The sequence below is a fragment of the Fusarium fujikuroi genome, chromosome FFUJ_chr03, assembly GCF_900079805.1.
Source record: "Fusarium fujikuroi IMI 58289 draft genome, chromosome FFUJ_chr03".
In the NCBI taxonomy this organism is placed as follows: Eukaryota; Fungi; Ascomycota; class Sordariomycetes; order Hypocreales; family Nectriaceae; genus Fusarium; species Fusarium fujikuroi.
In genome coordinates this window covers 4,222,800-4,249,178 of record NC_036624.1, presented here as the reverse complement: position 1 = coordinate 4,249,178, position 26,379 = coordinate 4,222,800, and the positions used below count along the sequence as shown (strand labels likewise).

The 26,379-nt window shown below is 49.8% G+C and overlaps 9 protein-coding genes; 6 read left to right on the top strand and 3 right to left on the bottom strand.

The window, feature by feature from the left end:
• Window positions 1–222: 222 nt before the first annotated feature.
• FFUJ_03397 (MRL1-like mannose 6-phosphate receptor family protein) lies at window positions 223–1,231 on the top strand (the record flags this gene model as incomplete). XM_023575241.1 has 2 exons in its annotated part: window positions 223–578; window positions 646–1,231. The coding sequence occupies 2 exons, from the start codon at window positions 223–225 to the stop codon at window positions 1,229–1,231; spliced, it is 942 nt and encodes a 313-aa protein (XP_023428453.1).
• Window positions 1,232–6,658: 5,427 nt separating this feature from the next.
• On the top strand, window positions 6,659–7,343 carry FFUJ_03396 (uncharacterized protein; the record flags this gene model as incomplete). XM_023575239.1 has 2 exons in its annotated part: window positions 6,659–7,087; window positions 7,143–7,343. 2 exons carry the CDS (start codon window positions 6,659–6,661, stop codon window positions 7,341–7,343), a joined length of 630 nt encoding a protein of 209 aa, XP_023428452.1.
• A 2,157-nt stretch (window positions 7,344–9,500) lies between these two features.
• FFUJ_03395 (uncharacterized protein) lies at window positions 9,501–9,961 on the bottom strand (the record flags this gene model as incomplete). XM_023575238.1 has 2 exons in its annotated part: window positions 9,501–9,644; window positions 9,713–9,961. The coding sequence occupies 2 exons, from the start codon at window positions 9,959–9,961 to the stop codon at window positions 9,501–9,503; spliced, it is 393 nt and encodes a 130-aa protein (XP_023428451.1).
• An 83-nt stretch (window positions 9,962–10,044) lies between these two features.
• Window positions 10,045–11,151, bottom strand: FFUJ_03394 (related to 5',5'''-P-1,P-4-tetraphosphate phosphorylase 2; the record flags this gene model as incomplete). XM_023575237.1 has 2 exons in its annotated part: window positions 10,045–10,944; window positions 11,023–11,151. 2 exons carry the CDS (start codon window positions 11,149–11,151, stop codon window positions 10,045–10,047), a joined length of 1,029 nt encoding a protein of 342 aa, XP_023428450.1.
• A 3,491-nt stretch (window positions 11,152–14,642) lies between these two features.
• On the bottom strand, window positions 14,643–15,413 carry FFUJ_03393 (uncharacterized protein; the record flags this gene model as incomplete). XM_023575236.1 has 2 exons in its annotated part: window positions 14,643–15,031; window positions 15,086–15,413. The coding sequence occupies 2 exons, from the start codon at window positions 15,411–15,413 to the stop codon at window positions 14,643–14,645; spliced, it is 717 nt and encodes a 238-aa protein (XP_023428449.1).
• Window positions 15,414–16,402: 989 nt separating this feature from the next.
• On the top strand, window positions 16,403–18,072 carry FFUJ_03392 (uncharacterized protein; the record flags this gene model as incomplete). XM_023575235.1 has 2 exons in its annotated part: window positions 16,403–17,160; window positions 17,208–18,072. 2 exons carry the CDS (start codon window positions 16,403–16,405, stop codon window positions 18,070–18,072), a joined length of 1,623 nt encoding a protein of 540 aa, XP_023428864.1.
• A 411-nt stretch (window positions 18,073–18,483) lies between these two features.
• Window positions 18,484–19,080, top strand: FFUJ_03391 (uncharacterized protein; the record flags this gene model as incomplete). Its single annotated transcript, XM_023575234.1, has 1 exon — window positions 18,484–19,080. One exon carries the CDS (start codon window positions 18,484–18,486, stop codon window positions 19,078–19,080), a length of 597 nt encoding a protein of 198 aa, XP_023428448.1.
• Window positions 19,081–20,043: 963 nt separating this feature from the next.
• Window positions 20,044–22,362, top strand: FFUJ_03390 (related to TOB3 (member of AAA-ATPase family); the record flags this gene model as incomplete). XM_023575233.1 has 6 exons in its annotated part: window positions 20,044–20,982; window positions 21,035–21,248; window positions 21,343–21,429; window positions 21,482–21,637; window positions 21,688–21,753; window positions 21,812–22,362. 6 exons carry the CDS (start codon window positions 20,044–20,046, stop codon window positions 22,360–22,362), a joined length of 2,013 nt encoding a protein of 670 aa, XP_023428447.1.
• A 1,596-nt stretch (window positions 22,363–23,958) lies between these two features.
• Window positions 23,959–26,249, top strand: FFUJ_03389 (related to alkaline phosphatase D precursor; the record flags this gene model as incomplete). XM_023575232.1 has 9 exons in its annotated part: window positions 23,959–24,417; window positions 24,472–24,631; window positions 24,685–24,851; window positions 24,912–24,981; window positions 25,027–25,168; window positions 25,220–25,538; window positions 25,590–25,685; window positions 25,733–25,979; window positions 26,029–26,249. 9 exons carry the CDS (start codon window positions 23,959–23,961, stop codon window positions 26,247–26,249), a joined length of 1,881 nt encoding a protein of 626 aa, XP_023428446.1.
• Window positions 26,250–26,379: the final 130 nt, after the last annotated feature.

The window sequence follows — 26,379 nt, the reverse complement described above, 5'->3', positions numbered from 1 at the left end:
CGTTCCGCTTACTCACCTCCACTGTCCCTTCATTATCTGCCCCTTTTTTGGTGACCATTGTTTTTGATGCTAGGCTCTATCGCAATCATATAGCTCCGATCGACCAGACAGTAGATCTGTCCCGACGTCCACTCCATTCTAACCAAGTCGTCTCGGCTTCAATACTCCATCGATCCAATATCCTCATACGGTTTCGAATCGATATCTATCGAGTCTGTCGTCATGCGCTTCCAAGCATTACCCCTCGCTTTATCGTTACTCGGTTCCGCGAGCGCTCAAGTCGCAGAGCAACCAACAACCACGATCCAAGTCCCACAATGTACAGCGACTTCACATACCGGCATGGGAGGCTTCTTCGATCTTCGGCCAGATATGGCTGTCGTGCCCGATGAGAACACAAAGAAGTACGCCGTGACGAAAGACTACTTCTCGAAGGGCTACGATTACGGCAAGAACTTCACATTAAACATATGCGGTCCTGTCGTGGAGTCAGTCACAAACGTCGTTGGTGTCGAGCCGCCTTTGTGGCAGAACGTGAGCGCTTATTACATGGTGGGAGGCGAGGTCTTCTCGATAGGGTTGGTTTGAACATGCACAACTTGGTGCATTGCGCCAGAAGGAATGCGCCAGCTAACACAGAGGCAGTTTCGAGTCAATGGACTTACAGAGCCGTGGTCGCAAGTTAGTACTTCAATACACGGGGGGTTCTCCCTGCGGCGCCGACGTCAACAAGACGGAGCCTATCTACGAACGATCTGCCCAGCGCGATTCGTACCTCGAGGATGAGAACGACTCGACGGCTTACACACCCGTTCCCGAACCCGAGGAGCCCGCTGAGGAGGAACCCAAGCCAAAAGACAAGCGAAGACGCAAGTCAACGACCATTTCGTTCCACTGCGACAGAGACCCTACTACAACCTCTGCCAGCGTCTCCTTTGTTGGCACAGACCCAGACGAATGCGCCTATTTCTTTGAGGTCCGCTCCTCGCACGCATGCGCCCACGCAGAGCCGCACAAGCCCGGTAGCGTCGGTCCCGGCAGCATCTTCGGACTCATCGTCGTGATCGCGGTGCTTGTGTACTTCCTCGGCGGCATCTTCTACAACCGAACGGTGACCCATGCGCGCGGCTGGCGACAACTCCCCAACTACAGCTTATGGGCGGGAATCTGGAGCTTCATCTGCGTGCGTCGTCCCCTCCCCGGCTCCAAGCCCGAGCGATACTCTCCCTGAGTTCATTCCTTGTTTCTCTCTTTTGTTTTCGCTTTTCGCTCCCATTTTGTCATTTGGCTTTATATATAAAAGAAATTGGGGGCTGACAGGTGAGGTTTTCTCTTTTGGTTTTATAGGAACTTTGTTTTTGCTGCTTCACGGCTTGTCTGAGACGACTTACCGTTCGACGTGGCTACCAACAAGTACACTCGAGTCCGAGTCGGAGAGAGCAGGATAGAGATGCCGAGAATCGGCTGATTGACCAACTAGATGAGGAGTGGGAAGATTGAGTGTAGAGTAGGAGGATCATAGATGCGTGGTGTTTCTTTGTCACTGGGTGTTGTTGTCTTGGGGCCTGGATTGGGCTTGCATATTTAGAACGGACATCTTCGGAGTTTTAGGGGCACGATAATAGTCACGGGTTGTACTGGGCTTGAAATTGTTCGGTACTTCAAAAACATGTCAAAGTTGATCAAATTCCTCTTCCAGGTCTGCGTCTCTCTTATGTGATGTAGGTATGTATGAATGTGATGTGGCTTGATGAGTGCTATCAGTCTTCATTGCGCAAGTATCTTGTCATGGCTGTTGAGCTACCCTGTACACAAAACTCGCGGCTGAGTCTTATCAGTGCCTCAAGCCATCCACGGTGTTGGGTACCTTGGAAAAGACAGGTTCCCAATTGGGAGCATGTACTCCGTGCTTCTTCAAAGTATGGACTGTCAATGCGAGATCTTGCAGTAGGCTAATGGTGTTCGCACGTTTGCTTCTGGAGCTGCGAACTAAAACTAAGCAGCCACACGCTGTAAAGCACCTATCATATCCCACCAAAGCAACTCAGCTCAGCTTAAACTTAGGACCCAGGCTTAAGCTAAAGACTTTTCTTCAGAGACGGTGTGAGCGGTACGGCCCATGCCTAGACGTTCCTAACCAAGGACACTCTATTCTCTTGACGTTTTTGGAGCCAAAGTTACGAGAAAACGCCACGCAGGAAACAGGGGGGCAGATCAAAGCCACATTCATGTAGCTGATGCCATTTTCGGGCAACGCGTGGGTTTGGACAAGCATGCAGTCGCCCAATTGTCGTTGACGAGATAACTACATAAAAGAGATTTGAGGGGGGAACAAGATGGTTCGTGGGTTGGCTAGTCCAGGGGCCCACGTGCTGAGAGGACGTTTGTAGTGACTGCAGAGGAGAGACAGAATGAAGCCATCGCCATCGCCAATTCGCGGTTCATCAACACCACTACGACGTGGTTCGAATGAGCAAGATACCTACCTACCCACCTACGGCAGCAACAGCAACAGCAACAAATGGTCCCCGCTGAAAACGAGGCTGGCTAATGCAATGAAACATTGATCGGATCTCAGATCAACACGAGGAGATCTTCAAAAGCCCCCAAACGGGGAAACGAACCGGAAGCGCCGTTCGTTTCAATGGCCACGACATGGCATGGCATGACGCTCGCTCGCTTCATGCATAATACATATCGAATATGACCTGTTCTCGGAGATAAAAAAGTAAAATCTCAAATCTCATATTGTCCATCTACCCGGCCCCCGGGTGTCGGTTCGATCCTCATATGCACGCAAGATAAAACCGGGCTGAGAATGCAAGACAATCCAAGTCCAGCTAGAGAGACAAGAGCCACACTCCGAGAGAAGATTACCCCCTGCGAGCCTTGTTTCCTCCCAACGGCTCTGGCACTTTTCTCACAACGGTCGTTGTCTCGGCCCCTGGAACCGAATGCCTGGGGGGTAAAATGCGTACAAATCTGTTTTGATGGGATGCACAACAGGCATTACATGCGATGCATCGCGGAATAATACACACGTTCTTGATCAAGTGATTAAATGAGCAGTACCTCCCAGCTAAAGTCTGAGATACAGGGATCATGTAATTGACGAATTGTCTGCCTGCGGAGAGGATACCACCTCCGCAAAAAGAAACGTGAGTGACAGCATTTGCCGAGAACACTCCTTGCATAAGGCCCTCCTTCGCATTGTTTCCCCGAGAGAAGAAGAACAAGAGAAGAAGACGCCAGAAGCCAGAAGTTGCAAGAAAAACCCAGCTTTACTCCTTTCAGCCAAACCGGCGTCAATGTGCGATAGCCTTCCCGTGACGTTCTCACCAATGCATGTCTATCGTGCCGTGTGTGGAGACGTAGAGGCCCTCGAGTGCGTCATGTAAGGTATGTATGTATATATGTATGTGTGTATGTAGCTGGTTCGTGCAGCCTGGCGGCCTCGAGATAGCCGATGAGGCAAACTTAGCGGATCTTCGAACTCGGTCTTGGGATACGAATGGGCTTCGGTCGGGAGTATATTGTATTGTTATGGCGAGAGAGTTCGTCATTGCCGTGGTGTTTATCTCCTGAAAAGGGAACTCGATCTTCTGCAAACAAGAATCTCTAACCCGTCAGCCCGTGAGCTCCTCCAATCTCGTCTCAGTCGAGTCTTCCCGAAGCCGACATTACCAGTTTGATGATCATCTCTGGTCTGATTGTCGCATTTCCAAAAATCGATATCTGCATCTGGTCTGATCGCTGTAGTTCCCGAAGATCAAACTGAAGCAAGTATGAAGTTGCATCTCATCACATGGCTTGAGCCACACACACACACACGCATACCAATGACTACCAACACACCCTCCCTCCTCCCCCCCACAACCGTTTTCTGTCTCACTTCGCTTTTGACACCCTCTACTACACCGCCCATCCTTGACGCCTCCCACGCGGGTTTCCACGCGGCTACATGACAAATGCCGTGAAACCACATAAGTCTGGATAGCTGGTATGCAGTTACGTCCTGACGAGGAAAAGCGGCCTTTGTAGTTTCGAAAGAAGAAACGTTTTTTCCTCTTCTATCTCAAACGACGAGATTTTTGAGGCGAAGAAGAAGAAATGAGAGGGAGGAGGAGGAGGAGAAGACGGCTGACGGGAGCGGAAAACGGGTTTCGAAGTGGGCGGTTCGTTCGTTCGTTTGCTTGAGCAAAAACTGACGGGAAAACAGGGGGTGTCCTCAACAAAGAAGTTAGTAGATGCATACTATGCTGTGAGTAGATTCTGGTGAAGGCGTCAATATGTGAGTGCTTGCAAAGCGTAATATGATTCCCGGTGGTCTGGATGCTCAAGTGTTATGCTGGGTACCGAAAGTCGCAGAGTGACTGACTTGTTTGATTTTCTCTGGCGAAATCGACCGGACAGGATGCCTGCAGGTACGCGTGCGGATAGTACAAAGCAGGATAAAGAGCTAATAAGGCCGTGGATGGTGGAATGATGCTTCTCTTGCGAAGTGTCTGCATTGGTGTTCCCATAGAACGATGTAGCTACTGCGTCTGCTTTGAGAGCCATCCAAATTCGGTTTGGGTGGAGAAGTTTGGTGTTTTCTGGTTCCTGGATTGCGGCGTGAGCACTAACCTATTCCATAAACCGCCAAAAGCGTTACATCGAGCAATGTCACTACAGATCTAGGTACGGAGGTTTCTTTGTCTTGGTGATGATTGCCTTTGGTGTTTTTGGCTCTGTATTACTACCACGGAGTTGAGCTGGTGGTATCCTGACATCTTGACCTACACAGAGCTTTCTCCCACAACGTCTTGCACATAATCACCGTCATTCCGGAGAGCTGGCAAGTGTCACTACATCCGTCTTCTGCAGTACTTGTAATTCATCCTTTGTGCTGGTGACAAGTCGATTTATGCAGTGCTAGATTACATCCATGGTGTCAAGAGGCATCTCGCCGTACCATACTGTGATCTGGCTCTGCTCACAGCCTGGCAGTTGTACCTTGAACGAATATCCCACCATCTCCACCTAGGCTACGGCCATTCGAGATCTCCGAGATGCATAGCCTTTATCAAGATTTACACGATCTCCATGCAGCATGTCACGCAACAGATCACATCTCACATCACATCCAATACGCTTGAACTGCCACATCTCCTCTCTCCCCACTCCCCATCTCCCCTCCCCTTGACATCACGACAACTACAAACACTGCAAAGTCCCGCTCCCACATGCGGGTCGACATACCCGGGCTACCTACCCCTGTCCCCGCCTGCAGACGTCACTAGCTCCAAGATCCCACTAGGGCCCAGATCTCAGCTGCAGCTCAACCCACCCCTACCAGCGATGTATGTATGTATGTAGGTATGCACAGGACCGCTGGGCCTACAAGGTATCCAGGTCGGAGGGGACAGTGAAGCTCCCCGTGTGGACGCAAGTTCGCAGGTTTAGGTGCACGTACTCTTCCCTTTTGGGTCTTCTACATCCTCAGTGTCATTAGGTCAGGGGCGAATTTGTGATACTGTTCTTCCCTTGAGGCTGTTGAGCTTGTGCACTACTCTGACTGCCTATATCAGAAGCTCATATCCCTCCTTTGACCTTTGAATATCCATCAAGTCTGTTCCTACAACGATAGCTCATTGTCCACTGCTCCTTCTCACTTCTACTATTGTCCCTTGACCTCGTGCACTGCTGCATCTGCCTCTTCTGCTATTGTCCCTCCATTGTCGCCCATCTTCTCAGTTCCTCGTTGGCCCTTTCGTCATAATTCGCACCTGTCTGGGGCCACTAACAACGCAGAGTGGCTCGTGACCCCACTGAGAGCTATTGCTTGTGACGAGTAGCAACAATACATTGCGTCTGAATTCCTATTGAGCACTTCCAGAGCAATAGGAACAATGGAAATGGTCAAATTCGAGGACGAGGGCCCTCTGGCTCGTCTATATAACGCCGAATCTTGGCCTGGCTTCTACTCTTCTTTCTTTCCTCCTCATCACTTCACATCTCAGTCTCTGCCTCTGTGCCAACAGCCCTTCTTATCTTCCGAGCCCTGTCTCTGCGCCCCGAGCTTCAACTCGAGTCAAACCAGTAGCCTAGGCTACTCAGGTATGCTTCCTCCTCTCACACCATCTGGCCTTGGCTTCGCATGTGCTGACTTGGACAAGATAACTTCACACACAACTTCCTCCCGAGTCCACCGCCATCAAGTCTCTCAAGCGATTATAGCTGCCCAGGTATGATTTCTCTTTTCCATGCTACAGGTCTTTACAGTCCTGATCTAACTTAAACAAGACTGCTTTTTACACCATCCACACCCGAATCTGCCTCCGCCCATCCTCCCCTCCCACAATATCTACCGCAGTCTTTACCAAGGTATGTTTGGTCTCTCATGCCAAATCACTCCAGCTTAGCCCTTTGCTGACTTGCCAAAGACCAGCTCGCTCCCATCAAGACGGAGCCTTTACCCTTTTTTACACACAACTACCTCTCGCGTCTCCCACCTCCAAGCCTCCCTTCAAACAACTGCTGCGCCTGCTGCGCCTCCGGTATGTTTTATTATCTTCTACTTTAACGTGCTCAAGACTGACTCTGTACAGACTCTTCCATCAGCACACAGTTGCCATCTCCTCCCCTCTCCTCCGCCTCCGACCACCACCAAGAGGCAATGTCTTGCTCTCCCGTCTCCGCCCACGGAAAGTCTCCTGCTGCAGGAGTGGGAGTCTGGGTGGGTGCCAGCAGAAAGTCTCCTGCTGTAGTGGGTGTGGCCCGAGAGTCTCCTGCTGCCGTATTGGGAGGCTCGGTGGGCGGCCCCAGCAGAGTCTTGCCGGCTCAGACCCGGGCCCAGAAGATCCGCGCGGTGCTCGATGAGTACGAGATCACCTCCCCCGCCCTCATCCAGAGACTCATACCGCTGCCTGTCGGCCGAGAGGAGAAGCGAAGCTTCGTGCGGCTCCTCCGCCTCCATGGCGTCTCGTACGCCGATATCAAGAACCTCGGGGAGCTCAGCACCTCCCTCAGCACCCTCCGCGGCTGGGACCGCATGAAGAAGCCCCCCTCCGATCGCCCTCGCATCCCGCGCTGGAACGTTAATGACGTAAGTTGCCTACCTCTCTCTCTTGCCAACACTTTGAACTAACACGGCTAAACAGGTCAAGGTTATGAAACGGGCCGTGGACGCGGTGGTCGGGACGATGGAATTGGGGTCCCCCGGCTTCTGGCGTTGTGTCGAGGAGGTGATGGCCAGGACCGGGGCCTCCCATCGCTTCTCTGCCCAGGCCATCGCGGCCAAGTACGACAACAGAAGTCGGGGCGACATCGCTCGCCAGAAGGCCAACACCATGGCCCAGTAAATAGTTTTTTAGTTTCCTGGCGGCGGTTTAATGAAGAATAATGGTCCTACAAGGATGTAAGACCAGTTACCGACAACAAATGTCTTTAGTGATTTGCAATGCCTTATCTGATGTCTCGATGCGACTTATTAGTACACAATGCCTTGGACTGTAATTCAACATCCTGGAGGGCTGAACTGCATACCATTGATGAGTTTTGTTTACAAATCTTACCCAAACTGTAGTCAGATGATAAGTAGAACGATATTAGGTGCAAGCCTGACCCGGATGAAGCCTGCATAGAAGTATGGTGGTCACGAGAAACACGGGATAACAAAAAGCGGGTGGTGAGTCAAACACCGTTGGAGTGTTGAATACTGCGGATGAATTTGTGCCGCTCATTGCTTGGGTAGAGGCAGGATATACGGAGAGAGCGATCGACATGTATATAAAGGCATGTATGGGTGTTGGAAGCTATCGCGAGAGTGAAATGATTTGAACTTGATTGTTCTAGATTGCGAGTGAAGATGGGGTTGAAAATCCAAGTGAAGTGTTTCGATACTTTGTGTTTGTTACTCTTTGTCCATAAAGTCCAAATAATATCTTCACCATCCCCGCTCTGCTCAGCCTCGTCCTCTTGTTCTTCGTAATCGTCCTCATCCCGACAACCTGTCAACACCTCGACCTTCTCCAAACAAGTTCTCTCTGCTGATTCAAGCTCTCAGCCACAAGTCCCAACTGGCAAGCTTGGACTTGATCAGGTAGTCTTGCTCTTCAAACCTCAGGCTCACTTCTGCAAAGGAAGCCATTTGGTCCTGAGATTCAGATGAATCCATCATAGTTGACGGCGCCGTCCTGAGCACCATTCAGACTCCCATGCTCGGTGAGGTGATCTCAGCATGTAGCCTATGATCACCACACAGAGCCTAGTTGTTTCGATGATACCCAGGATCGCGCCCTCAACGATGCTGGATTCATCTGAATCTCAGGACCAAATGAGACTCCAGACGAAGCCTCATCATCCCCCTGCGTTCAGGTGTTAGTCAATTGATTCAATGAGGAACATAAAATACTTACATCACTGCCAGTTCAGGAGGCACCAAATAGGTCCTCTTGGAGGTCCAAGCTGTACTTGAGCGCGATTGCAGCATGCTTGAAGGGCTTGGACATGCCAGCATCCTTGATCGCAGCCTACTCCCGCTGCTTCTTGACGCGAAGGCGGCTGGCTAGGCCTGAAACCTGAGCAACGGGAGGTAACCTCTCGCCGCGGACACCGGAATGGTAGAAGCGGCGTGCTGCGGCTGGTAACCGCACGTCGGGGGATAGGTGCACCGTAGGCAAAGTTCGACGAATGGGTGAATAGGTTGAAGGGCTGCACGTTCCAGGCATCAGAGAGATGCTTAGGGGGGACATATGCAATAGTGTTGGAAACGGAACTGGTGAGTTCCTCGGACGGGGAGGGTTGCGGGGACTAGAGGTCGGAGGGGCTCCGCCTTTGCCTTGTTGAACGATGTTGACGGAGTCCCCTCCAAAGTATCGCTGTTCTCATGTTGACCAGTCCTCCACACTTTGTCCTCCCTCCCCGTCCTTGACATCCCCCCCAAAACCAACTTTATGACAGGAGCTCGAGGGGTCGCCGCCATGAAAGGGCTCTGTCCTTGGAATTTTTTCTTTTTTGATTGGGTTGACAGAGCCCCTTCGATAAGGCCGGTGTTTTCGTTTGGGCGGCTTCCCCTCCTTGCTCTCCGTAATCACCTCCATTTCCACCAAACTCATCAACCCCCCACACTTTTGCAAGAGATATCGGGGAGCCACTGAGATGGAAGGGTTCCGTCCAGGACCCGTTCATAGTTGGTAGAGCCATGGTTGTTTGTGGTGGTGGACGGAGACCCTTCCATAGTATCACTATCGTTTTCCTGTGTGGCCCCCCCCTCCTACTCTTCATAATCACCTCCATCATTGACCAATACCTGGTCTTGCACACTTCCACCGCGTGCTGTTTTCACCAGCTCCCCAAGGAGGCAGCTCCTGGGATTGGTCGTCCCTAGAAGAGATTTGCTGGGGAGCTGGTAGGGTAGGCTGGTTTGTCTTGGTCGAATTCGATGTCGGCTCCCGTGCACCAAGATCTGTGTGGTGATTATAAGCTCTCAGCACAGGTCTCAACTGCAAATAACACATCTAGCTCACAACCCAGATTTGCTGGGGAGCAGACATCCCAGAAAGCTGGGCCATGAAAGCGTTGCCCTCGGGGTTGGCAAGGAAGTCATGCAGTTCCGCAAGGCGAATACCAAGCTCCTCGGCAGCCTTCCACCGTGTGCCCTTCTGTACAGCTTTGCAGGCTCCAGACCCCGCCAGTCTTAGATCTTCTTCTTAGCAGGCGATTCTTCTACGGCGCTCGAAGCACTACCGGAGCTCGTGGGGCCTCCGATGGGTTCCATGTTGCTTCCAGTGCGTCGGTCCCCACGGTCCATGTTACTTCCGGTGCGTCGGTTCTCACGTTCTCCGCCGTATCGGCCACTGTCACGTTGACGCGGAGATGCAGTCAGGGCTTGCCTGGACCGCCAGCAGATGGGCTCTGTGGATGACTGGCCTAAACGGAAAGGCTCGTCTTTTTCGGAGCATCTTTTGAGAAGTTTCATTTTGAGTTGAGATAGCTGACAGCCGATGCTTACAGCGCACGCCTCAACCCGTGAGAATTTAGAGGCTGCAGGCTTGCCGAAAACTACAAGCGAAGTTCTCCACCATTATCAAATGTGGTTGGCACACCGATGTCTCGAAGAACATTGCGTAACATCTCGGGATCTTTCTTTAGAGTTTCCCACTCCAACTCGTTCTTGACCAGTGCTGTACCGGCAAGAAGGGTGCCGTTGAGAGCGACGGTACCAAGTATATCACCGTCCTGGCTTTGGAGCTTAAGGCCCTCTGCCAGGCGGGGGCAGACAACAAGTGTGCCTTTGGTCATGGCCATGTTGTAACTGATTCTTGTGGGACCCTCAGCTGGTGCTTCTTCAGTGTGAAGGGGATCTTTTGTGTAAACAGCAACAGCCCGGCAGGCTTTGCGGTAGAGTCGGAGATAAGTGGAGTGCAACTCCGCACCAGACATGCCAAGCTTGATGTCTTCGGCAAAGGTAGCAAAGGGAGCAATCTTGGTTTTGAGCTCATCGGCGAGAACAGACCAAGGGGTGTCAGCCTCGAAGCCATCTTTCATTCTGGCAATGGGTAGGAGTTGGATGTGACGATGAGGTTGGCTGGCACCGGAGTGGTCACCGCAGTTGAAAAACGCAAAGAGGCCATCACCTCCGCCGAGTGTGCCATCACGGTGGCCTTGCTCTGCCTGGGTTCTTCTGGCAGCTTCATATGCCTCAATGCAGGCGAGTGTGGCCTCAAGGTCAGACTCTTCGAGGACATGAGTTTGGGGCTTGAACTCTGTCGTAGCAAGAATGAAGTGCTCAGGAACAACAGCAAACTTATTCAGCACAAGATAGTGGGAAGGTCCAAGATCTGTGACCTTGAGAGCGGGAAGTGGGTTCTCAAAAGGGTCAAAGGGCTTTTGAGGCTGGGTGAGGTCCTTGGGCGGCGGTTTTGGTTTGTTTGCCAGGGAAGGCGAGAAGCGAAGTTGGAACTGGTTTTCTTGTCAGTAGCGGTTCTATAGGATTGTGGTGCTCATTCATCTAGTGAGAAAAGATAGGATGATACGTACGGGGATGGAATCAACATTGAGGATGGCGACTTGAGTGGGGAAATAATGCAAATCACCCTCTGAGCGAGCTCTTGTGAAAGTGGATTTGACAAGCTCAGGGAGATTTGAGGGGGCTTTGATACGAGGCATGACTGTAGATGTAGTGAAGTTGGAGAAGATGTGTGAGGCAAGGTGATGTGAAGTGAGGAGGCGGAGGTAAAAATGATGAGTGAGTGAAATGGATGGAAGGGAAGCTCCCAAAACTTGGAACTCGAGCTACCCATGTCTTGGTGAGATCCGTGGGGTGAGCTCGGCAAGTTAGGGCTCGCTCTGGTTGGCCCAAGAGTGTGTGCCTGGCCCCTCTCCCCCTGTCGTGGTCCCATAATTCTGTGTGAGCTCCCTGTAGCGTCCCGTCATCCTCCTTTGACATCACCCCCAACCGCGAAAGTCACTTTCAGCATGGCTTCTTTTTTCATGCACATTCGTGAATAGATGCAGTTTCTTGTTTGATTTTCATTCCTCGCACCGTAATCTTCATGTCTTCAAAATTGCATCAGAAAAGACCGAGTTCCCCCCTCTCTCTGGCCGGATGAGACACTCCTGATTTCCCCTAGCAACGCGTTGCCTATGAGCAAGTTACTGCGTAGCCCTCTTCTATCATCTTCCCACACCTTCCTTCCGATTTGCAGCTCCCACACAACTGAGAAGTGCGAGCACAGGGATAAAACTCCCCCTTCCCCTCATCTCCCCTCCTCTTCCTTCCTCTCTTCCTCCACCTCTCGCTTCACCCCCTTCATGTGTTAGGCAATCCCTTCCCTAGACACAATGAAGTAACAGAGCTAAACGCGTCTTCATGACTTTTCTTTACCTTCATAGCCGACCTCATCATTCTCATGCCTTGAAGCACGCTGCCTTCCACATCTACCTCTTCCCTTCGTCTGCTACGTATATCAAGCGCCCAAGCAGAAAGTTACCATGCACAAAACACCATCTTCTCCCACCAGAGACGCGTTACATATCACCTCTACCAACACGTCACATATGGCGGCCAAGCGAGCCCTTCACGTAAGTACAAATCTCATATCCGTCTTTGACTCTCAAGCCTGCGACTAGTTGGCGCCCAACTCGACATCGCTATGCGTCTTTTTCTTCCGAGCTAACAAGCATCAAAGAAGCAAACAAGTTCTTGCAAGGAAATTTCCTCTGCACTAGAGGCACAGATACCTCCACTCACATCACGGGCACAAGACTCGCTTTGACCAAAGAAACCTCTCTTCATTTCATCTTCCTTGCCCCCGTCACAGGCTTCCCTCCCACATACTTTGTCTCAAAAGTTGGTAGCGCATTGCCCAACTTGGCGACTTTTATTACCCATTTCTCCAAAAAACTAAGCACGATGAGGAGCACTTGGCTCCATCAACAACGAATCCTCGTAAGAGTGTCAGAAGTCACCTCATTCTTATCAGAGCTGAGCTTGCTGCCTCACCTTTCTACAAATAAACAGACTACCTTTGCTGAAGTTGCTCCCATCACTTCAGTCGGTAAATTCTCGACCAGCAAAGCACATTGCAACATGTCATAATACTCCCCTACCCCACGCTGGCGGCCAACTTCGGTGGACCCCAACTTATCATACAGCACTTGTCATTTTACACGCGAAACAAGAGGTAACTACATCCCACGGTACTTTAACTATCACACAGAAGCTGACAATTAGCTGTCCTAGACGCAGAACCACCCCGCTTATAACATAACAGTGGTGACCTTCACACACTCTCTCCCCACGTCATACGACAGTGGGTGACACTCAGACCCGGACCTGGGACTGTACCCTCCTTGCGCACCCATCATTTGATGCACGCAGGAGGTGAATCTCACCCCCCCCGCGCTTTGCTTGCGTCGGGTGATATCCTCCTTGAGTCTCACCAGGTCTGCACGACCTGGTGAGACTCAAGGAGGAGAACCGACTAAACCGCCTCAGGTACGACGAACTCCGAGTACGTTATCCCCAGTCAAAGACAAGCTCGTCATCTTTTATTAACCCTGTTATCTTGTAGGAGGACATAATTGACTCGACCACCAGACTTCACCCCTACTCTTGGTTCTTGCGGGCTGAGATCCATTTCGGTCTCACCTGTTGGTTCGCAGAGTAGGGGTGGAGGGTTGTGTGGTCGCAGAAGCTCCATCGTGACTAAGCCCACAGTGAAGGTGGCACTTCGCCCTTGTTTGTCTGTGGCTCAGCCTTGCCCTCATCTGCTGATGGCCCCCTCAAGGCAGCCTTGGTGACCCTTGTCCAAGAAGATGACATCGGTGCTATACCCTTGGGCCTCCCTTCGAGGCACCTTGGTGACCCTTGTCCAAGAATATGACATCAGTGCTGTACTCTTCAAAGGAGAGCAGAGTGTCGGAGAGGGAGCCGAAGAAGACTGCAAGTCAGCGGAACGAGCCAAGTCTTTTAGAGTGGTGGAAAAGTATGAGGAGCTGGAGTCAGCCCATCTCCCGACAAGTGGTTACAAGCCACACTCCTCTAGCTCCGGACAAACCGATTTCAGGGTGAGAGACTGGGGCCTTTATTGGTCGCAACAGCCGCATGTTGCCAGATGTTGGGCAGCCTATCCACATCATCATGGACAGGGCAACGTCCAAGACTAGGGACGCCTTCGTGGAATTTGTTACCATGGACCGGAGTGCGTAAACACAGGCATCCCCAGTACGCTGTCACGCCGGAGCGTGCAATTTCGTGGAGGTCGACGACCCAGCACCCCTACTTTCTGTTTACACTTTCCCCAATCTTCTTCATCTGCTCCTTTTACTCTTCATTACCATTCATCGCCATAACAATGTCGCCCCCAACCTTTGACGGCGATGCGAAGCGTTGCGCTAAGACCATGCTGTCTTATGAGGAAGAGCCAATCCATATAATCATGGATGGGGCGACGTCCAAGACCATGGACATATTTGGGGAGCTTCGCAGCAGGATGATCCTGTCAACCTCACCTCCAGGAGGGCGCGCGATGCAAGCATCAGCTGTCAGGTCTATCAACTCAAAACAACACTCTCACCAATGCCCACCATGGACTTTCAGGGAATTCCGGATCACAGTATCTTGCTCGTGGTGGTATGGGAAGGGGAAACATTATTACTCTCACGCAAGTAGCTGAACTCAATCAATCATATACATATTTGACTCATACATCTCTGATCGCCATGTTTGCCCGAGTAAAGTGTCGATAGTTTGATGGCGAGCCTCACCTTGCAGTGGAGGGTCGCGTCTGCGAAGATGGCCTAGCACAGCATCAAGATAAAGGAGCTCCCCGCACTTCAAGCCAGCTCATCACTTGGAAGCCTTCCAATTCACGGCCAACCAAGTTTCTCTATGGAGGACTTCCTTCAATATCACCAGCATTAACGCCTGATGTTCGTCATCTGCAAGCCGTCGATCCAATCACTGATTTTCATCATCACGAATTTAATAGCGTAGCAAATAAAACAAGAACTTCAGAATAGTCAACTTCAGAATAGTCAAGAATGAAACGCCATGCCATCCATCATACATCTCAAGCATACGCCCTTGTTCGCAATCACTGATCCCGGTTGCTTCAAACCATGCCTTCAGCCTTTGAATCTGACAAAGCTGTCTTCTAAATCGTCTTCTTGTCCTCCTCTACAGGTCTGAGCATGGCAGGCATGGACCACTTGCCTTGATAGAAGCTCACAGTGCCTACCTCTCGGAATCCCATCTTTTCGTAGAGTGGTCGTCCTGATACACTGGACTCGAGCGTTGCTGGGACTCCCTCCTCCTCGCAGCGGTCAAGGCCCCACTGGACAAGACGCTTTCCGATCCCGGTTCTCTGGCATTTGGGCGAGGTAGCTAGGAGGCCGAGACGCCAGCGCTCATCGGGGTAGAACTTGTAAGCTTGCTCTGCGGCTGCTCCTGCTGCGATGCAGGCGTCTAGTGCGATACCGGGACCTGCTTGTCGAAGGGAGAAGCTATAGAACATGGTCCACGCAGCTTCAATCCTGGCAATGCCTGTTGATCATGGTGAGTTATACTGCCATTCTCAGAAATTCAATGCTTACTCACGCTTGTTCCAGTTATCTCCCTGCCAGCTTCGAGCGAGATCACTGTTTCCACAACGACACCAAACTGCACAGGCAACAAACTCGCTCACTTCCCCATTCTCTCCCTGACGACGAGCAGCGAGAAGCACTGAGCCTTTCCTACCGTACTCCTCGACGAGGGTCATGCGCCACATGCTTCGAGCTGCTTCGGGGTGTTCATGGCGACCAGGGACCATGGCGCAGAACAGGTCGTCTTCCATGAAGGCGTCGCAAATAAAGTCGACGAGCTCTTCGAGTTGCTCACGAGAACTTATTCGAACGATTTTGAGAGCGGGTTTGTTAGGTTCCATTGTTGAAGATATCTCAAGTTGGATAGGGGTGTATGGAGGTGTTTGGCACAAGGCAGCAATTGTTGGCTATTGATATGGTTTTAAGGAGTATGAATATAATATCATGCTTTTTAATCTCATTGCTTGCAGCGTAAATCGGAATTTTGATGAGTTGTTGTCATGTCAGTAAAAGTGGTTGATCCGTGGTTGATGCCTTGTTGCCTTCGTATTCCAAGTCTTTAGCGCTTTCCGCGGCTTCCACGGATGCGACACCCCTGTCTCTGTCTCTGCCTCTGTCTCAATGAGGCCTTGGGCTCAGGTTGGGTTGGGCCTCTCCTCCACTTACTGATTTCCCGACACCTCATTTCTTCTATATTCAATCACCAAACAGAAGCAAACATCAGATTTATTGATCAATCACGTGGTCAGATTATACTATATGCTACCTGGCGACGCTGAAGAAACCCAAGACTCTGGGCATTTTGCTGACTTTACCCTGACACCGAAGTGTGAGATTACTGACCTGACTCCGCGCAACGTCAAGCTTTGATATTCTGGAACATCCTAACAATTACCACGACCACCTCTGCGTCCAGGTACTGAAATGTACCAAGGACTTGGTCACCTTTATCAGAGATACTGCGTATCGTGGTGCCAGACCGTCAAACTCCTTCCAACGCGGGAGATCTTGGTGATAATGCTGCCTTCCAATTCCAGGACGTCTTTGCTTTCCTATGGTACCTATGCGTTTTTGAAACACAAAAACACTCTGTAAATTTAGAAAACTCATGTTGATCTTGGTTCAGGATGAGAAAGTGTGATCCCCGGTTGACTACCTACCTAATTATCCTTGTGTATGACACTAGTGCAGCAAGTGTTGCCCATATGTCCCCCATATTACCTTCTGTGTATCTCAATTATCACCAGCTGACGGAGGAACGGCTGGCAGGTGTATAACCCCGAGTCTTGACTCTTCGTTCTTTTCACCTCACCAACTCAGACATTCCACCATGCAGACCTACGCGAATGCAATAGTTGAGTGCCTGCCCGCCTTTGGTTGTGATAAAGCCTTCGGCGTCTCTGGAACCAACATCCATCACATCTGGAAAGCCCTACATCGCCCAGAGATCAAAGTTTACCACTTTCACCATGAATCAGGGGCTGCATTTGCCGCGGCAGAGTATTCTATACAGACTGGCAAATTCGCTGTTGTTTTCGCAACGAGCGGGCCAGGAATCACGAATGCTATCACTGGATTACGTTGTGCTCGTGCAGACGGAGCACGTATCGTCTTCATTGCTGGCTTGACGAGCGAGGAGGCTGATCGAACAGGTCGTCGACTTGTTCAGGAGACCTTTCCAATGGATGTGGAGGGGCTGACTGGACCAACTGTCGATAGTGCACTCAGCTGCTGTGTGATCGTCAGGGACGAATTGGATGTATGGCGACTACGACAAACCTTGATGCGGATTAGACGTGATCCACTTGGGGGCGTCTTGGGTGTTTTCTTGACTGACGCCAGAAGCAAATCACTCATACCGCAACAACATCCGAAATTCGAACTTATCCCATTTCCCTCTTTATCTAACCAGGCCCTTGATGCTTGCAAGGGGGTTGTTGAAATGCTTAAAACCAAGGGCTCTGTACTTTGGATCGGTTATGGCTGTCGTGGTGCCTCGGCTCTTGTCATGAAGCTTGCAGAACGATACGATCTCCCCGTTCTTGCTACGCCCCGCGCCAAGGGGATTTTCCCAGAGACCCATGCCTTGTATCAAGGCACACAGGTTTAGGGGCATCGCTTAGCCCTACCATTAGAGCTAATCCGCCCACAGGGGTCCTTCTTCTTGGATCCAAGGCAGCTGAGCTGAGTTCCATGTTTATCCAGTGGGAATGGGTCGATGCGGCTTTCTACTGTGTTAGCTTGGAAACTTCCGAGGTCAAACGAAACATGCCCAAGGGTTCGGTTGCTATTGAAGCTGAGATCGGTCTCTTTCTTAGAGCCTTGTTGGAGATAAAGGTTACTGGGCACAGAATTGTAAAGCCGGCCATACCAAAGGCCATGATCCCGCCAATGCCAGCTACATCAAAAGGACGGATCCACCCATCAAAAATCATGTATGTTGTTCAGGTCGCGATCAATGGAGGTGCATGTTCGATCATCGCCGAAGCCGGAAAAAGTCTCTGCTGGACAGCCAATTACCTGAAATTCCCCAAACATGGGCTCTATCGATCAAACCTAGATTCCGCTCCCTTGAGTCACGCTGTCTGCGGTGTTGTCGGCATGGGCCTTGCGGACAATCACGCGGTGGCCATTGTTAGTGACGCAGCAATGTTGAAGCAGTCAGAGGTGAGCACCGCCGTTCTATATGGATCGAAAGCCATCTGGCTAGTCATGAATGGCAGCCAATATGATACTTTTGATCAACCGTCTCAAGCTTCGGGAGATGTCCCACCTCCATATTGCATTCCTTATGCAGACTTTGCGTTATTGGCACGGGCAGTTGGGTGTGAGGGATCTACGGTTACAGGGGAGAAGGAGCTGAGAGAAGCACTCAAAGAAGCATTGATGAGAGATGGACCTACTGTTATCAATGTTCTCGTGGATTCTTCGCCCGTGGCACCCCTCAAACCTAGGAAGCATGGCTCACCAGTGATGCCCCTGGGTAGCACAGATAGCTGATACAACTATATTCACAAGGCTCACCAGTGAGAACGCCATCTTCTCAGAGATCAAAGTCTCACGGCTGTATTAGTCCACGTTTAGTTTACTACGACAGAACTCAAATTAAGCACATTAAGAGCAATCAAATTTCTATGGTGAGTTTTCTTTCTCTGAGGACAAGATAGACATTTTTTAAAATGAAGAAATGAATACATTGCAGTATGAACATGCATCATTGTCTCACTAAGAAGCTGAACAAAGAAGCAACGATGCTAGTCTTTGAGACAGTCGAACACAATCACACCTAATATACTAGGCCAGTGAACAAAAGTCGAAAGACCAGGTTAGTTTGAACTACAAATACTCAGCCTACTTCTTATGCTCAAACCATATCTCTTAGCAAATGCTGACACCTAACAACCTCCTAAAATGGACAGAGACGACCGCGAAGAGCTTTCAAAGTGCCTTTACTGGTCAATTCTAAGAATAACCGGTCCGCCTGAGTTGGAATTGCCTGAACCCAGGTTTGAAATCACCCACTCTGTCATTGAGAAAAGTCTTGCCCTACTCGACCCGGAAGATTTCTTGTGCCAGGCCCTCTTATATTTCCAGAATTACCTCCAGCATAAAGAACTGCGTAAGCACGAAGATCTGATTCATTTTGAGATAGCTAGTCGTCTATATGCCGATATGAGAGGGATTCCGATCGAGGACATCCTACTAGAGTATACGACTGGAAACTGGCTGGAAGAGCTATTAGGAACGAGTGGCGAGGAAGCGGTAGACGCTGCACCTATGGACTACCACGAATCTGAAGATCAATTGAGAACTGACATGGATATAGATATACCGGAGTCAGGAACCTATCAGGCCTCAGTTGTTGACTTGCTCAACGAAGCAAGAATTGAATCTCAAGATCCGACGCAGACAGCTCGGAAACGTCATCTAGACAACGGTTATGATGGTGATGAGAGTTCTTTGCAAGGGAAGAAGCGGGCGAGAATCTTACAGGAGTCGTATGAGTGAGAGATCACGCATGGATACTCAGCTATCAATTAGCAGGAGGGTGTGTATAGTCTGGAATAAAAAAGGTTCGAGACTTTTTTTTGTTATGGCTAGATCATAGATGGATAAGTATATGTATTACTGGGCTTTTGTACGTTTTGAGTAGAAAGTACGGATAGTGAGTCAGACTTATTCATGATATGTGCAAAAGAACAGGGTACCAGCATCTGTGATCCCTGACGATGATCAATCTAAAGAGCTAACACCTTCTTCGGATTGGTTCCGCCCCTAGGCCATTTCTGGATGTTCTACAGCATGACTTTGTCAAGTAGTAATTCCCGGGAGGTCCGGAAAGCCTCAAATAGCTGTTCATGATATACGATGTGTCCAAACTGAGCTTATGCAACAGTGCGGCAATGCAGGCCTGACAGCAGAGATTGAGGCCTACACACCGTCATTTGACAATGTGATATGTAAGTATGAGCTACAATGCAAGCTGAACAAACTCTACGTCCCCTTTTTTGATAGGACGGGGTGAGCGGGGCCACGCAATATCAGATATCAATAGCTTGGCCAGCTTTTAAATGACGCTTCTTCATTGGGTTACGATTGGCATCCTTCTTTGGGCACCTGCAGATCGCCAATCAGCTGTTGGGCTCCAAGCTGCCTTTCAGCTGTCTTTGTTTCTACGAGGCGAATACACGCATGTTCTATCACAGGTCAGATCACTTACCTGCAGGGAGGATGGGTTGTTTGTCGCTTTATTGAGACAAGTCTTCACATGCTGGCGCATACTGCGCTCCTCTTGCTCTTGGGTCGGTCTATACTAGGGACTTCATGTCGTGTGCTGAAACTAAACGTCAACGGTTGATCTTTTCATTCGGTGTGAACAGTCAAAGCTCCCTGGATCTCAGTCGACCAACTACATTCGTCAACAGCAGCTCTGGTACTAGTTTCCTTGCGATCTCATCGTGACCCAAAAACATGGGCAGTCCGTGGTTTACGCGCTCAGACGAGCACAATCAAAAGAACCATGATCATCCAAATAACTCGAGTAGCCCGGCAGAGGTGGGCATGGCCGCTGAGACTAAAGATATTTACCGGAAGAGCAGCTGGGACCCTTGGCAAGAGTGGACGGACGAGGAAATCGGAGTCGATGGAAGATCATCCCAAGCCTCAGCCAAGTACGCACTCATTGTCCGCCGCGAGAAGGAACATGGTGAAATTGATGAATCGGTCCTCTCGCTACATTCTATCACAGTACAAAGTCCACTGCTCAAAAAGATTCTTGGTCCGGTTTTCGAAGGCTACAAGGGTATCAACACCAAGCTCAAAAAACTCGAGTTTCATGCGCCTTTTCGAGAGTTTTTCTATAGATGGGATGAGTTCAACCAAGCCGACCCGAGAAATAGTTCAACTGATTTCTCCGAGGAGTGTTCCCATTACAAGCTTCTGGCAGATATCATACAAGCCGAGATCAAGCCACGCATCGAACAAGCCTCGGATCTTTTGGATAATGGCGTCATATCCTTTGACTATGTGTGGACACTCTTTGAGCCCGATGTCGAAGTCTACACCAGGATTGAAGGAAGCGATAGGCTGTTCAAGTTGAGTAGTGGTAGTTACTCCAAGACGCCAGATGGAACTGTGGCATACGTGCTTAGTGTGCGGTTCGTCGACACCGATGGAGACTCCTTCGGGTACACAGACACAACCTTGACCATATCACCTTTTGAGAACGTCATACCCATCCTGGAGCTAGAGGTTATCCCAGCACATCTATGTCCGGATTTTGATGAAATTAGAAAGCGACTCGCGCAGCGTGGTCAATTATTTGAGAGCTTGGAAGGGATCAACCACAAGACATATTCTGGCATGTATATTCTGTCTCACACAACTTCAGGGATCCCAAAGCAGCGTCACGTATGTCAGAACCTCCTTGGATGCCTATTCAGTCCTCTAACAAGCTGTGTAGGTGAAAAATGAGCGGATCATCATTGACTCCAGAACATTCTTGTGGTTCAATCGCGGTACGGCTGGCCCACTTCACCCACTTGAGGCTTCTAAAAGCTCTGTGTTTAGTGGCAATGAGCTACATCATGATAAATCTGTTGATTTTCTCACTTTTGGGCCTCTACCAACAAGACCATACGCCAAAACGGGTTTGACCAATGGCTCACAAAGCTCAAGTACGTATCCTGATCTCGGAGCAGTCTAAAGGCCTTTTGCTCCAGGAGTTGGAGCCTTGGCTAGATGGTTGACAGAAGCTAACCGTCTCATAAGATGTACCCAACAAAAGACTCTCCGAAAGCCAGTACGCGTTATGTACGAACGTCGTCAAAGGATTCTGCCTGAAAATTAAAGAATGGGGTATGTTGGCTCAGAATACATACCCAATACCATTTTCTCACGGCAAACTTAGGATTATTCGACATTGAGCTCGTCAAAGACGTAGTATGGAACTCGACTGCTTTTGATCAGCTAGTGCTGCCGCACGATTACAAACGAATCATTCAGGCATTTGTTGGTGCTCAGATGTCTGGCTTAGACAGTTTTGATGACGTAATTCAAGGCAAAGGTAAGGCTAGAAAGATAAAATGAAGATCGAGTTTGACTAATCCAATGCAGGAAGGGGGATTATCATGCTTCTGAGTGGAGAGCCGGGAACTGGGAAAACACTCACAGCTGAATCTGGTAATTACTCTGGTCAGATGGGATTTGATGATACGTTACTAACATCATCTCCTGTCAGTTGCCGAGATCATGCAAAGACCACTTTACAACATGAGTGCTGCTGAGTTGGGGGATGTAGCTCAAGAAGTTGAACAGAAGCTAGACTGCGCTCTTGAGCTCTCAACAAGATGGGGAGCAGTCCTTCTTCTCGATGAGTGCGATGTCTTTCTTGAGTGTCGAACTACGTCCGATATCAAGCGAAACAAACTCGTATCGGTTTTTCTTAGACTCCTCGAATACTTTGAAGGCGTCATGTTTCTGACGACCAACCGAGTTTCAGCTTTTGATCCGGCTTTTGAGTCTCGTATTCATCTCACTATTCACTATCCTAATCTGGACTACACGAGCAGGTTGCACATCTGGAAGACATTTGTGAATATTGGTGACGATGAAAGCAGTCTTTCTGAAGATGAGCTGGGTGAATTGGCAAGTGTTGAGCTCAACGGGAGACAGATCAAGAACGTGGTCAAGACGGCGAGACTTCTTGCAACGCACGAAAAGACCCAGCTGGCTATGAGCCATATCAGCACGGTTCTGAGGATCAAGAAAGGGCTAGCAGGAGGGCAGTGATGACTAAGCCACAAGAGCAGAGATCGGCAGGTCTCTGTTCACATCGCAGAGGTCGGTTTGATATCGCTATGAATAGATCCTTTTGCCGATAATGAAATCGTGATATTAAAGTTCATAGCAGGCCACATCCAGCGCTTGGTGAAACGGCCACTAAGCGCTCACCGTTCGAACCGCTTCGGATGCTATCAGACGACCAACACTCAGACGACCAACACTCAGACGACCAACACTTACGCAGCCAGTTTCATGGGGTCGGGTGGGGACAAGCTGCGCCGCCTCTGAACACCAATAAAGGAGATTCTTTTATAGAAAGCGTATCGCCATACGGATAAAACGGGACTTGTAGTTTGCCAGCAAATAGGAAGTTTATGAAAAGCGACCTGTCGAACTCCTTGCCACCAACACCAACAAGGACCAACCATGCAATGACGATCAGCTGTCCTCCCCAAGGCGTATATAACTTCAAAGTGGTGCCCCATCATCGAAGGTGAGGAATATAACCCAGTTCAAGCTACCGCTCTTGGGGACCTTGGACTCATCGCAGGTACATGATCGACCTCGTAATTTGTCTGCAAGCAGCAGGAGCGCTTCCAGGTTGAATTTGGCCCATCGAAATATCTTAGGCCGAAGCGGTGGTACAGGCATCTTATCCAATTTATATACACGGGCGAATCTTTGTTGTTGGGAGAGGAAATGGAAACTTGGGAAAGGCGTGTTCGTGCTGGGATATGATAGATGTAGTGTCACGTGGTGTGCTAAAAATAGAGAGAAACAAATTGACGGCGGTTAATCACAGAACTGCCACCCAAGAGCAGCTTCGAGTTGGTAAGGTGTAGCATGAATCACATTGGTTTTCCTTTCCAAGTACTTCGGCATAATACATAATATATCTCGTGACAAACACGAAATTTTGTAAAACCATGTTTACATATGTGATGTAAGCCACAGAAGTAGATAAGCTATAGCCCAAAGTAACTTCCAACCCTGAACAGACAAGTCTGCCATTGCTTCGGAGAAATACATACAGACACATATGAAGTGCCTCATGTAAAGAAGCAATCAAATGCCCAGAAGCTTGAAATCATCAGATCGACACTCGCTAAATCGTTCTACCGTTATAGTCTCCACTCCTCGATCTCAATAGTAGCAGCTCCAATCAGGACAACACAAAACCTCATCAATGCAACCAAGACAACCAATAAGATCCTCAAACCACACCACGATGTCGAATCACACCAACACCAAGATAAAAACTTCCGAACTTCCACGTGGATTGCAACCAACGTTAGCATTCGATGCTTACAATCCTTATCTTTCCTACTGGTCAGTCAACAACGTCACATCGCTACCTCTTTCGTTGACCGTGACACCAAGGACCCAGTTACACTAGGCCAGGGCCACAAGAGTGGTGATGCAATACACAGGACGAAAACGTGTACGGGCCTGGCCAGTTTGTTGGCTACCGGCATCTCGGCGGCAACATGGACGATAACGGAGGCGGGGTTGGGATGAAGCTCGTTACAAGCTTAAAAAGAGACATATACGCAGGATAAGCTTGTTTTTTGTCTCTATCAAACGGTTTTTGTCATAGTCAATATGAAGTCTGCTGTGGTTCTCTATGCTTGTGGCCTTCTGGCTACAGCTGTGACAGCCGAGTTCGACGGCAACTTGAACTACGCCAGTCCATCTCGTCGTCATGCTCGTCTTGGAGTCGATGTTCCATTGGTCAAGCGTCGATCGTTGAAGCGCGGCAACACTCCTTATGATCCTTCTCAGCTCAACTTCACCCACGGAGTGGCCTCCGGAGATCCTTGGCCTCAGAGTGTCATCCTCTGGACCCGTGTTGCACCCTCCGCTAAGTCTGATGAGAGTGAGAATGTTGTGAACGGCACCGCGGGACATTACAGTCATGAGACTGAGAAGTATATCAAGGCTGATCCTCATCCTATTTGTGTGGAGTGGAAGGTTTATGAGTCCAAGTCTGCTTCTGGAAATGGGAAGACGGCCGCTAGTGGACGAGCTTATACGACCTCTGATATCGATTACACTGTCAAAGTGAGCATGATCTTTTGAAACAGAGACTGGGGTATCTTGACTGACAATTTCTAGGTTGAAGCTGATGGCTTGAAGCCTCTCACCACTTACTACTACCAGTTCAAAGTCTGTGACTCGAATGTCAAGAGCCCTGTTGGCCGCACCAAGACTGCTCCTACCGCCAACGATGACGTCTCTGATCTGAGCTTCGCTGTGTTCTCCTGCAGCAACTACCGTAAGCTCATTTCTGTCATTGATATAGCTAAGAGCTAAAGCTAATCGTCCCAGCCAATGGCTACTTCAATGCTTATGGCAACGCCGCCAGAAAGGATGAGCACGACTATGTTATCCATCTGGGAGATTATATTTATGAGTATGGAGCCAACGGAAGCCGGGCTAGCCAGCCCTCTGCTGAGATCTTCACTCTTCACGACTACCGAACTCGCCATGGACAGGTTAGTCACTCCGCGGCCTGACTTTTGGAAGGGAATTCGCTCACATGAACATCTCACTAGTACCGCACGGATCCCGATCTGCAGCTTCTGTCACAGAACTTTGCTTGGATCCCGACTTGGGATGATCACGGTAAGTCCTGCGGGCACATCCTTAGGTCTATCTGACGATTGGCAGAGTTCGCCAACAACGGCTACAGAGATGGATTCTCTGGTCTTAACAATACTGAAGAATCCTTCTTGAAGGAGGGCCGCAAGGTTACCGTTGACACTCGAAAGGTTAACGCCGTCCGAGCTTACTTCGAGTGGATGCCCATCCGGTAAATATCAAAGCCAGCCCTAGAACTAGCTCCAACTAACCTCCATATCAGCCAAACTGATCTAGACGACGGTCTTCGAGTCTGGCGATCTTTCCAAATGGGCAAGCTCCTAGATCTGATCATCCTCGACACTCGAAACTACGACCGCAGCATCACCAGCCTCGACTGGAATGACAACTACATCGACATGATCCGCGATGATCCCAGCCGCACTCTCATGGGAAGTCGTCAGGAGAACTGGTTCTATCGATCTCTTAGCAAGTCTAAGGACCGAGGTGCCGCCTGGAGAATCGTTGGCAACCAGATCATCTTCTCGCGTATCACCGAGGATTGGGGTAATGGCGAGGTTCTTCCTGGTGATAACTGGAGTGTAAGTGACTGACCAGTCTTTTGGTTTTGTTACAAGTACTGACCTACGAAGGGCTATGTCGCCAACCGAAACCGCACTCTGAAGCATCTGTACGACAACGATATTGGAAACAACATCTTCCTCGCTGGAGACAGCCACCAGAACTGGGTATGTATCATCACCATTCCCATCCCAACTCATCTGATATACGACAGGTATCGGATCTCGTTTGGCTTGGGACCAAGGAATACGACAACAAGACAGGTGCCGGAAGTATTGGTGTCGAGTTCGCTGGAACCGCTGTCAGCTCTAACGGAGTTGGTGGCCCTATCGAGCCTGCAGCCGGCAAGGCTGCTCGCGCCAGAGTTCAGAAGAACCCTGAGCTTCAGTGGCAAGAGGGTTATTACCGAGGATACTTCATTCTGGATGTGAATGCTAAGCAGGTCTCGTCCCGATTCTATGGTAAGATTCAAACGCCTGGTCCTCACATAAGTCTCACTAACACTTTCAGGCTCTCCTTCTGTCGCCTCTCGCAACTCCTGGGATATCCCTCTGGCGAACTTCACCGTCGTCTCTGGTGACAACCATTTGAAGCGTCCTGTTGCTGGGGGTCGGGCCGAGTCTGGTGCTCTTCGATATGGAGAAGTCAAGCACACAAATCTCACTCTCAACACTGAGACAGGCGAGTGGAAGAACGTCGGCTTTGACACAATGTACGTCAAGCATGATTAAGGGATTTCAAAAGTTAAAAAGGACCATATAATTATGAATCGGCTATAAAACAAAGCCTAAGTAAACCAATTTCAGTTTTGAATGCTATATAAGAACTCGAAGGGGACGAAGCATTTTGGGGGTAATAAAG